Raw genomic sequence first — 12,483 nt, forward strand, 5'->3', positions numbered from 1 at the left:
TTGTTACTCACACCAAAATCTGGTTGTTATTTAATTTCTCAACACTTCTACAGGTGCAAGAGCTGGTACCGCGAATGCCAAACACCGGAAACAGAAAGCAACATATTCGAATGGCTCGCGGAAAATGGCAGGAAAACATCAAAGTGTGAAACATAAATAAACTGAGCTAACTCACACGTCTGATTGCTACCACATCCGCTCGTACCGGTCGGTCTGTGTGTGGGGAAGGCAAGAAAGGGGCGCTTTCCGCAAAATAAACGCAATATACACGCGTCGGTAGTCGAATAATCTGCATCAGATCAGTGTTGCGTTCGCTGGCTTTTCGCTGGTCACGTAATCGTCCCCGATTTTACTACGGGAAATGGGGGTGAATAAATCATTGCAGGATTCTAATAAACTTACACTCGACGTTCGGTTCCGGTCCCACTTACGTTTCTACCCATGCCGATTGTTATAACCATAGTGAAAACCATGGACGACTGGGTGGAATAGCAAACGAAACGATAAACTGGAACGAGTGATGTTTTTGGCATAATTTATGCTACCTAGTGTTTAAAATTTATGCTCCAACAAAACCCCTGAACGATGGCCACTGAACGTTTGATCCGACCGAAGGGCAAACAATAGTTTTCTAGTGCGTTCAGTAGGAATAGACGGGAGCTTTTACCTTAACAAAGGGTTTCGGTTGTGAATGAATTGATTTAATTTCACTATTTATTTGTGACCGCTTTGCAACAATCATGAACGTTGGTTTGTTTGGATACAGAAGAGGAATGCTGTCGGCTTTTGATTCAGCGCTATGACAATCAGGCTGACGATTAAAGAAGGGTAATAGATTTTGGGGCGAAAAAACTAGAAATGAGTATGGATGAGAAATGCATGTGGCGTATCCCATCTTAAATGGGACACCTGAAAGTTGTGACAATGAGTAGGATTTTGAATTATTTTATAGCTCAGTCATGATTATATTTGGAGACGATTTCTGTTTAATCTACTACAAAGAGCTTCTTCTTTTTCTGTTTTTGTCTTGACACTTCAGCCTCGATCGCGTTCTTCGGATTGCGTTCCTCAAGTGAAAGAGTAGTTCTTGGAATGTCGCCAATCGACTAACAGGCTCTACATTTTAGGTTACCCTGATTCATATGAGAGCAGTCTTTTCGAACCGGTATTTCAATATTGTGATGCATATTATAATTCACATTATTTACTACAACTCTAACTCGGTCTTGTTTTACCAACTTCAATCGTAATGAGGGTTGCTACAGAAACGCTCAAAACTGGTGCCAAAATTATTCGACCACTCACTGTTTGTATTGAAGTGTTCTGTTTTATAGCTGCAGCGCAGAAGCCTACCAAACACCCGGACTGGCATTCATTTATGATTGACCCCAAACTAAATGAACCGAAAATAGTTAACCGATATACTCGGTTTGCAATTTCGACGGGTGCAAATCGGTTTGCAGCATGTAGTGAAATTGGATCAAAACTTCCGACTACTGACCGCATGATTGCCCAATGCCAGCAGGCTTGCACATTTGCGCACGAAATCCACGAACCGTGCTAATGGTTGTGTAAGCCGTTCATCGGTTGATATGCCCCCCCCGCACTGTCTGTTGGTCAGCAAACCGGAATGAAAATGTTTGCCAGGCACACACACTATTGGTTTTTAATATGATAAACCAACAACTCATGCGGCAGTGTCTCGCAAACTCCAAAGTGCCCAGTGGTGTTTTGGGTGTCGGTAGGCAGTTTGGTTTTGGGTTCGAATCGGTGGAAGAGCGACCATTGTGCTGTTTATCATAAAGCAATAAATTAATCAGATTCTATCGGATTTATGGCTTTAAAGGCTTTCATAGTCCGTTGCGTGATCTGGTAGCAAGGAACAAATTATAGTGCGGGAAATTGACGCAAAGCACAGCAAAACGACACTCGACACAAAATGATACCATCACCAGTATGGTTTGCGTGTTTCAGATGAACGAGTCTCGGGAGAAACATCGTACAAATACACATGGCACAAATACACTAAACTTAGAAAATGGCTCGCAACTAGTGCAAGATGGTCTCGGGTGCGAATAAAAGACCTCAATCCCATCCAAAGTGGCCCCAATTGCCCTAAATTCGACACATGATACCATTCGTCCGGGCAGTCTACAATGGGGCTATCATTCGCTACGTATGAGATATCCATTTGCTGGCTGGGGCAAACAACTCTTTCGTAACTCTTTCACATAATCCTACCGTAATAGTGATACAGAGGGAGAAAATCATACCATCATATGGTACATTCGCCATATCTTTGTAGCACGAGTTTGGTCGTGTAGCGTACGTTCGAACCAACTGAGCTCGAAGAAGTAAATGGAACGATTTATTTGGTGTGCGGGAGAGTGCAGCAAACGAGACTGATTGCGTTGAAGGTACTCTTAAAGACATCATCGGATGCAAACAAGACTTCTTACGCTCGGAGCATCTTCATCAATGTTCGACGGCTTCAAAAAAGATGCAAATTTAAGCCCACTTTCTGAATATCACAAGGAAGTAAATATGTTTACTTGCATTGTGATCCGGCTTGAGTGTAATTCAAGTTTTAAGTTTAACAAGATTATTCCAATGTTAACACAAATTGTTTGCATACAGCTTCGGATTGTAGCATTTTTAAGCAATTTCATCGTTTGTTGTATCACCACAGAAATTTCTAAGATTGCTTCCTATCTGCTACACGACGGATATTCTTCATTACAAATTGAGATAGCTTTGGCTCGTCTTTCATTTGGATGCTGGAAGTTTATTTTGTTCACACAATCGGACGTGATTGCATCATGCGCACTTCATCGATCGAAAACGTACACTTCATTACAAGTTGCGGAGAATAATCACCGGTGCTTTCAATTACAATCTACGAATGCTGATGTACCGTGCGGAATTACAACCCCATTCAATGCGACTTCATGCTGCAAGCGTTCCAAGCTTCGCTAGATTTATTGCATGGAGCATCTTGTACTTGTACATTCTACTTCCTATAGGAAGTTCTATTTCTGCGCTGGGATAACGAATCAAAGTTACAGAAATGTTGATTAGCGTAGCGTGTGTTTATTTATAACGTTTCCAGATTCAATATTTGATGGGCTTTCGGTGCATGCTACACCATCTGTTCCATATCATGTTTTGTGAGAACGAATTCGTCACAATTACGTACGGTATGTTTGTATATTGCACACAATGAATCTTTACAGAATAAGGCAATCGCTAGTAGCTGAAATATTTAAAGGGAAAATATCTATTTTCCCTTTCAAACGATATTTTCGGGAAATGACCTCTAAGGTCATGAAGACCATCGAGAAATGGTTTACTAGACTGCCGATACCACGTAGTTGGTTAGTCAGTCCTAACAACGGGGGGAAAGGTCCGGATGGGATTTGAACCCCGGTCCTACCGTTCGACGACCGGCACGGCAGTCCTAGCACCATTGGGCCGCCTCCAGATCTTTAAGTATGTGCTGTAGATTCACTTGGTGGAAAAACAAGTGGCTTAGGTTTTATTTATTCATTCAATGACTTCCGCATACTTAATTTGATTTTTTGTTGTTGCAAGGATTACAATTTCACAACTGGTTATATGCGTAAGTCTTGGTACAGGAATTTGTAATGCATTGAAGTTTAAGAAAAAAATAATCCTAATTTTCTCATCGTTGACTGATGCCTGTTGCTATGACGTAATCTGACTTTTTATATTTGGCGCTAATTCTAGAAAAGGTACCAATCCCGAAATTTCTGCCATTCATTCCCGGCCAACCTGCGAGCTATCGTACCATACATTGGCCCCGGTGGGAATAAAATCATTTAATTTCACGCCTGCTAGGCAGATAGAGATGAGCTTCCAAAATTTCGACTTGATGGTCGTATAGTGTGGTTGCGGCGTGACAGTGTTAGCCTGTGGATGTCAGAGTTCATCGGTGGTGGTGAAGCGTTCGCAGATGTGAAACAGGATTCATAAAATTACTCTCTCCTGCTGGGCCTGTTTTCTTGTTCGCGGGCACGGCAAGTCTGCGTCGTGAGTCATGAGCTTCTGTTGCTGAGCGATATCGCGGGCCATGAAATGCAAAACCACGGACGGAGTTTTTCTTCGCCCATGAACTGCTGCTAGATACGCAGGAAAACGAGTGACATGTAACGATAAGTAAGCAGACTAGACCAACCAACCGTCCTGTCAGACAATCGTACTATCAACGAGTCACAACCGCCATAAACTTGACGCAAACGAGGGAAACGATTGCCGACCTACGAACAAAAGTTGTAGAAGATAAGCCGAGGGAAAATGGTGCTCGTACAGGGCGCAGAATGGTAGGGGACTAACCATGGATAGGAGATGGTTGCGTCCCTTAGCTGCTGGTCCTCGGTGTGCTTTTTTCGTTGCAAAATAATGTCAGCGCTGATTTAATTTGAGTTCGAGTGAAAAATGGTGTGAAATATTACAATCAAGCCGTCACAAAGCTTACACAACAAACCATAAAAATGGATGGACATTGTTTAAAGGCAATGCAGATGAGAATGATGTGAATGTTGAGTAATGTGAACATTTTTTCGATAAAACAAACTTTGTTTGATTTTTGTTTTTTAGAACGACTTTAGTATGATTTCTGTGCTAACAGGAGCTTGCAATATTCACATCAAAACCATTCCTAGCTAGTGCTTCATGGATGAATTAAAAAATGTAATGTTTTTAGATTAGTTTATTCCTGTGGGATGAAAAGTGTAATTGTTTTTCAATCCTTTATGCCAACACGTGTCTCAACAGCACTACTGTATTCAACAGGATAGAAATTAATCAACCACTTCCGATGCTTATCCCCTATACTACGTTCATCAATTGATTGTGTATTCTTCTCTTATTTCTTGTCACTACTTTTCAAGGTGTACCCAGGACGAGACATAACAAACATTGTGGAGTCTTCACACTACCAAAAGATCGGTGGTTGGTGCCGTCAGGGTGCCCTGAATGCAGCCAAGTGCAAAGGAGCTCAGCGGTGGATTAAACCGTTCCGGTGTCTCGGTAAGTGGTTTTCCAAGCTTCGATCACTCTAACAGCAAACGGTGTTTAAAGAAGGACACGCAAACATTACTTACCGCTGGTAACGGAATAACGCACCAGATCTGTAATCGCGTAATGCTAGTTTAAGTAGATAAGCTAAGTTTTCTATGGCTTTGAGGAATGCAGTTACTCTTTAGTGTATTTTCCTTCCATAATTCATGACCAATCGCGAAAAGTAGTGGTTTTTGTGCCATTTTACGATGGGCGCAGACGAGACTAACATGAAATTGAATTTATCTTTTTGACGTATAATCAAGAAAAATAAAACAAAATAAGGAAAAGTGTGAATTTTTGTTTTGTACTTTCTTTTTCACTGAGCAGTTTATTTCTATATTTCTACCGGGAAGAGGTTTTTCCATTTCGTATCGTTGCATAATTTGCAAAACGATTCAAGCTTTTCCCATTAGTATCGCAGCCTGTACGATGTACGCAGTTTTCTCAATGACTAAACCCAAACTGAGTACCCTCTTTTCTACGTTCTCGCTGCACCTTACTGGCGTGAAAAAATGCTTGTAATGATGTTATCTAAAGATACCAAAAAAGTGCTTAAAAAACCTAAAAGATTTTTCCTCAAACGGTTCCTGTATTGTCTGCCGGACCAATGGGCCCCAAGGTAGACGCGCTGTAGTGGTAATGACGAAACATTATTTTAAAACATGTTGCTGTGCACATCGCCATCATGTTTATCTTCTAAACATGACAGAACACAGCTTGATTTGGCTAAATGAAGGGAAGTAGATAAAAAATTTAATGGCGCTATCTGTCGCTGGCAAAACGTAGATGAAAATAATAATGAATGTAGAGCAAGTGTACAAATATGGATAGCACATTATTAAATTAGTGATCTAAGCCAAAGTGGACCCGTTCATGTATTTTATGGCTGGCAGTGTGGCGCATTTCACACGATAAGTATGATTTTTTTCGTTTTCCCATAGAGTATGGTCCTGAAGTTCGGCCAAAGGCTGTGCAGCAAATTTACATGTTTCAAACATTAATCCCTAGCGTCGGCGCAATGCTAACGATAACCTAGGAAGATAATTTTCTACCAGTCTGTTCTCTGAAAAATTATGCTGCAAGCGTTCGTCCTCTAGTAAAGATACGGGGACAAGGTTCTTTTATTTTTTCTCTCACTTCATTTCCAACACGTAACGGTTAGTACGTCTGCCTGGCAGCCCTAATTGAATTTATCACCAATCAATGATCTAATCGCGAACAAAAACCAATTTACATTTTAATAAAACCATCACAGAAGCTGAACTCGTATCATTCGTAATTGAATTACTTTCCATTGACTATCCATTTATTGACACCTCGGTTGCCAAACGTTTCATGCAATGGCAAATCCCGTCATTACGTCCCTTCCCAATTGTCAGCCCCGTCAGCGCTGTCGGTCATTGACTGCGGGTGTGCGAGGATAAAGCTTTCCACGGAATCATGCACACAAATGACACAAAGAAATATTAGTGTACACACGACAGCGACTTATTGTTCGTGGGGTAGTACGCTAATTGGAAATCATAAACTGTGCTCCATAAACGCATTAGTGAGTTAATTTGAGCGCAGTTTGATGGTTACAAAAAAATCGGATCTCTTGCAAATGACTGATAGGAGATACAAGAAGTAGCTCGTTAGTAGATGTTATGAGATGCACGTTGAGCGCGGTAATAGTTTTGGTAATTTTTTAAACTTTAATGAGGCGACGGCTTCCATAAATTCACTCGAAAAGCACACAAGGCGTATTTGAACGGAAGCGAATGCTTAATTGGATTTTAAACGCATCGAATGACTAAGACATGCGACGACTATTGAAACAATAGAAAACCTTCCACTGCGTATCGATAGGCTTAATTCGTAATTTTTCATGTCATGAAAAAGTGGCAATACAGTTGAAACTTTAACTCGAGTTCACCACTTCAAGCAATGCCATGTATGAAGCTACTTTTTCACGCCTGACGATATAACGGTCATGTTGGAAACTTGCTCGGAGCATTGGTGATAGACAGATTGATCTACAGCGTTCATAGACTCGAACTAGCCGAGATTGGTGCCATTTGATAACAGCGGTCGTACTCTAACAACGGGAAAGCCGATTTGATTCTATGGACATTCTGAACGTTGCAATGCGTGTGTTTCGCTTACGGTGGACAGTGCTGACGATTCGGATTTCATGGTGATGATGATAAATCAACATGAAAGTATCATGCCGTGTCGATTGTTGCACGTCGAAGAAAATAGAGTCGTTGTGTGCCTGATACTGTTTCAATCCAGATTAGTTCGTTCAACGCTTTCTGAAGCGTATAGCGGTTCGTTTGTATTTTTTAGTTTTAAATGCACTATAAACTTTTTATCTTTCATGTTCATATTCAACCCAACTGAATATGCATTGTTACCCGGTTTTTTTCCAACGAACACTTTTATTTAATTGGTTGACCTGCATTAAAGGAGAGACAATCGTTCTATCACGTGTTCTGATAAAATTGTATTTTTTTTCTTTCTTCCTATCATACATGTACACCTCCGCAGAGGGACCTTTCCAGTCGGATGCGCTGCTCGTACCGGAAGGATGCCTGTTCGATCACATTCACAACGCGTCCCGCTGCTGGCCTTTCGTCAGGTGGAACCAAACCGGAGCGGCCGCCTGCCAGGATCGCAACATGCAGATGCGTAGCTTCGCCATGCTGCTGCCCTGCGGCATTTCACTTTTCTCCGGCGTGGAGTTTGTCTGCTGTCCAAAACACTTCAAAGGTAGGTGAATGTATGATGGTGAATAAATCAATTCTTTCTAGTCCCACATGAGGCCACTTTGTGCACGCCGCGTTCGAACGGTGGTACCCACTTTAAACGACCGGAAAATTTCCACTATCTTCAATCATTTGCCTCAAGTGTTCTTTACTTCGTACCGGGGAGCAATACGAAGCGAAACAATGAGACAGAGGAAAGTTTAAAAATTAAGAAAAGCTACTTGTGAAATTTTATTTAAAATCAGGATCACACTGATTTGATTTTTTCTTAGCTTTGTTCGGTAAACAAACCCGTGCCAATTGATAACACTCACCACTGACAGTACAGCTTAAATGGTAACAAAACGAAACACACTACAAAAGATTTTCAGTGGGCGGACACATTTTGTGATCCGTGAACACGCATATTAGAATAAATTCTTTTTGACATAAAATAGTACGTGAGCGGGCACAGCTGAAGGGGGTTTGTCTCAATTGATTTGAAGTGATTTTCTTCATAGCGAAAGAAAAAAAAAGGAAAACGATTGCTAACAAAAAGTAGTACATTTTGGCGTATCGGATGAGCACGTTTTTCCAAGAAAATATTAAATGTTCAGTATGACTGGTATAGGTGAAAATATGTATTATAAAACTCCATACAGACAGTACAGCACAGCATAGCACAGGAGGTGGCCCGGTGGTTAAGGCGACAGCGGCGCCAGTCTTCCGGGGTTCAAATCCCATCCGGACCGTGTTCCCCCTTAGCGAAGACTGACTAATCAACTTCGGGGTATCGGCAAGTGTAGTAAGCCATTTCCATGGCCAGCGTGACCTTAGAGGTCGTTAAGCTAATAAGAACACACAGCACATGGTGAACAATATGGTTGAGAGTCTCGAAAGCTGCTACGCTTTGAGTGAGTAGTGGTTGAGATCTCCTGCATAGCTGCATGAACGAAAAACAAGTGACAGCCTTTTTTTGGAGAGTTTGTTTTCTCACCCGCGCTGCTGAAACGCTCACCATGCAAAATAGCTCCCAAGTCAACTCAATCCCGAAAGCGTGAAAAACATGAACGAGAAAAAACAGTAGCATAATAATGACACAATTTCCAAAAAGCACTGAAATAGAAACTTAAAGTAAGCAAAAATGAACCGAACCCACTCTCGGATGAATTCATGCCGGGGCCACGCATAACAAACAAAACGGTCAAACTTTATAGCATGACCTATACCTGAACCCCTAACGTGATGTAAAGAGGCTACCATTCACTAGAGGTAAAGGACGAAAATAAATAAAAAAAAGTCTTCACCCGGATCCTGGCAGCCTCGGATTGTCTTTTAAAAGTTTTCCTAGTGCATCAAATTTGCATAATATTACCCTCGCTTCGCGTCATTTTTCAATCTTCTCCCGGTAACCATTGGTAGAACGGAAGAACTCGAACTCGGAACAAAATGGGTGTGGTTCATTCAACGCAACCTTTCAACTCCGTTAGCACACAGCTTTTGGGGGGGGGGGTGAAAAGTACATGTGAATGCACAGACTCTCGGGTTGGATGAAGCCTGGCTCGATGCCCCATTCTGTTAGGGCGTGAGAAAAGCTTTACCAAACCACACAGTCACACAGACACATTCACCATGTGTCCACCCCTTTACAATGAAGACATGCAAAAATGCACGTTGATGCTGACGCGAGTAAACTGTCACGAAACCTCCAACATTTCTCTGCTGGGCTGGGCTTTTACGCTTTCCTTTTAAGCCAGTGAGATTGTTTGGATGGGAAAATGGATGGAATTTCTTCCTGTTTTTCATGTTTCCACTCATTCACACACATACACAGCCACATGGAGCGGAACAAAAACGATTACGCACACAAACGATGCAAAATAGCTGTTTGGATGATGTTTGCCCGTACCGGGAAGTTCGACCCTGGACTTAATCGGACCGTCGGTGCTGGGTACAATTTAAATGTTATTATTATGCAAATAAATCTCCGGAAAATCTGTTTCTCTTCTCGGGCTTGCCGGTGCACAAAATGCAACCGTTGGCGGTAGCTTTTCTGTGTGCTGAACATTTGGGGCCATTTGCAAATGGCAACCCGTGCAGACACCGGGCCAAGCTTTCGGCATGGGGCGTACTGTGTGCAAGGTACAAACGAGTTTAAGCGGTGTTAATCACACACTCCACCCTTAAGATCGTGCCCTTTCTTACTGCGGTGTGACCCACCAGCAACGACGGTACACTGAACTCCGGTCGGCGTAGAGCTTCCGGTGTGGGACCCCGGATCTGACGGCAAACTTCCAGATTATTGAGTTGATTATCCTGTAGGTTGTGGGGTGAAATGTGTCTTCCTTTTTTCAATCCAAGAGAGACATGTTTGTGGGCCAAAACGATCTAATTTTACCGAATGTGGACCGAATAGCAGGACGGCTGCAACCGATGACGGTTGTTTAATCCGCACGCTGAAAGTTATTCCGACGACTCGCGATCGATGCTGGTGAACCGTTTTACACTATTTTTGTAGTATTTAAATACTGTACGAATGCACTTAAACCAATTGAAAAATAAAATAGAACTTTAGAAAGTCTTAGGTGCATCGAAGGCACGAAATAAAACACAATAAATGACTATTCCTTATTTCATCCTATTTGTGATAAAGATCGATAAACATAACTTACGCGCCATTCCGTAAAATGTTTAAGTTGTCCAGGCACATAAAACAAATAACTTACGGAGATAACCGGTAGCCCAATGGGCTTGAATTTTAACACGCTCTTACTGTACATCTTCCTAAATTTGCTCTTCCCGAAAAGGATAAGTAATAGCCCATTCAAAAACTCATTAACTCGCCGTGTAACTCGACGCTTTCGTCCTTCGGCCGTATTCCAGTGAAATGAAATCGTGCGGTTCAAGATTTAGTGTCTTCCGCGGCAAAAGAGCTGCGTTTTGTTGGTTCGCGTATATTTCAGTACTTTCCTTCATTAACCTTGTTGCGTGGAACGCTGGTGAATAGTTGGATGATTAAATTTCATTCCAATAACAAAAACTTGACGTCCATAGGGAACCATCACGCACCATAGGGAAGGTTGTGGGATTCTCGAAGCTGCTCCAAAGCTTGTATAAAGCTGCTAGATTGCAAAGAAAAGTTTTTGAGAAAAATTAGAGCATTGATTGTATGCTGAAACAGCGCATTCGATGCCAAAAATTTAATTTCATTTCGTTATCATCGTAAAATTACGGCACGAAACTTTCCACAACTGGTCACATTCCACATTAATACGGATGTGAGGGTGTGAGTCATAGCTTGCGCTTTCCATTGGCATTAGTCGATAATTTTCCCCCAGACTGCTTTCCTCCACCAGACAGGAGACCACTGAAGGAACCACAGAAACCAGAAACTAGAGGGCAGATGCCACTGTTTAATTGCTCGTAATTTTCGAATCGAAAGCATCATTAATTTTATCGGAAATCTGTTTTCTTTCCATTGTTCCCCTCTTACCGTACCATCTTTTCGTGGCAGAGACTAAACGAGGGAGCGACATTTTGCACACCGTCAGTTTTTGAGGTTTGACTGCGAAAGCAATCGGTACGGCAAGGATACCCCGTTTCGGTGGATTCCCTTGAGCGTTTCGAACGCTTCGCAGAAGTCAATGTCATGTGCACGCGGTGGCACCCCAAGCTCTTCAGCTTTATGGTGTGCTACACCCTGCTGCTACAATACTCCTGTCGGACGGTTGGCGAGCTGGCAACGAAGAGCGATAAATTGTGCCCGTACTAGTGGTGGTAGTAGTGGTAGCTGCCAGTGTCCCGCTGAGCAATTAATTCTGGCTGACAGCAATTTCCCCACTGCCCGTTGTGAGACATTCACACACTCGGCTCACTGTGCGAGGCGAGGTATTTAACCATTTTGCTAGCATAATGCAAGGGCAAGAGATGATGAAGTTGATGACCAACACAATCAGTACGCTGCATTGGGGTCTTGGGGTGTTTGCTGGGGGCGACCGAGATTTACACGCCCAGCCTTTTTGCCGCGAAACGATGCAATCATTAGTAGCTGGGCGGTTGGTGGTTGCAAGCAAGTATAGAAAAAAAAACAGGAATTTCTGCAAAAGGGGAGAAACGCAATGCTGGATAACTTTTTCAAAGTGCTGCTCGAATGATTATCGATAAGGCAAACATTTTGGGCATCAAAACCAGACATGGTCTAATCATTTATCATTTAGCTTCTGCGTTGCTATTGACGCACATTGATTCATTGTGGTATCGGCTTCTGAAATTGGATACACAGAAACGGCTAAATTCAGGTGTGGAACACACATTTACTCTCACATTGAGATAAATGACTACATTTAAGACTAGAAATGCGGTTAAAATTATTTAACGAATTGATAAAATCGCTGCACCACTTATACGCACTATATTCAAATCAACTGTAGACTTAAAATAACCGAGAAAGAGATAAAATAAAACCCACTGCTCATTTCATACTCATTTCCCCGATATTCCGGTAATTTAGGAGAAAGCATATGATGTCTTATGTGTTTTTCAGACAATGCTATGTGAAGGAAAACATACATGACGTCATTAAATACAACAATTATTAACAATTTAGACACAAAAACTCACACTTGAACCTTGGCAACGTGTATCACGTGGTGGTAATTTAATCATATGATTATGG

The 12,483-nt window shown here is 42.0% G+C and overlaps 1 protein-coding gene across 2 annotated transcripts in view; it reads left to right on the plus strand.

Annotated features, from left to right (window-relative positions):
• Nucleotides 1–12,483, plus strand: part of LOC126557140 (amyloid-beta-like protein) — a 44,954-nt gene that overhangs the window by 15,589 nt on the left and 16,882 nt on the right. For both annotated transcript variants that reach the window (XM_050212816.1, XM_050212817.1), the window contains exons 2-3: nt 4,911–5,049; nt 7,612–7,833. In XM_050212816.1, coding sequence (XP_050068773.1) covers nt 4,911–5,049; nt 7,612–7,833 — 361 coding nt within the window. The remainder of the gene's footprint in view (nt 1–4,910; nt 5,050–7,611; nt 7,834–12,483) is intronic.

The sequence above is a fragment of the Anopheles maculipalpis genome, chromosome 2RL (assembly GCF_943734695.1).
Source record: "Anopheles maculipalpis chromosome 2RL, idAnoMacuDA_375_x, whole genome shotgun sequence".
NCBI classification, from domain to species: domain Eukaryota; kingdom Metazoa; phylum Arthropoda; class Insecta; order Diptera; family Culicidae; genus Anopheles; species Anopheles maculipalpis.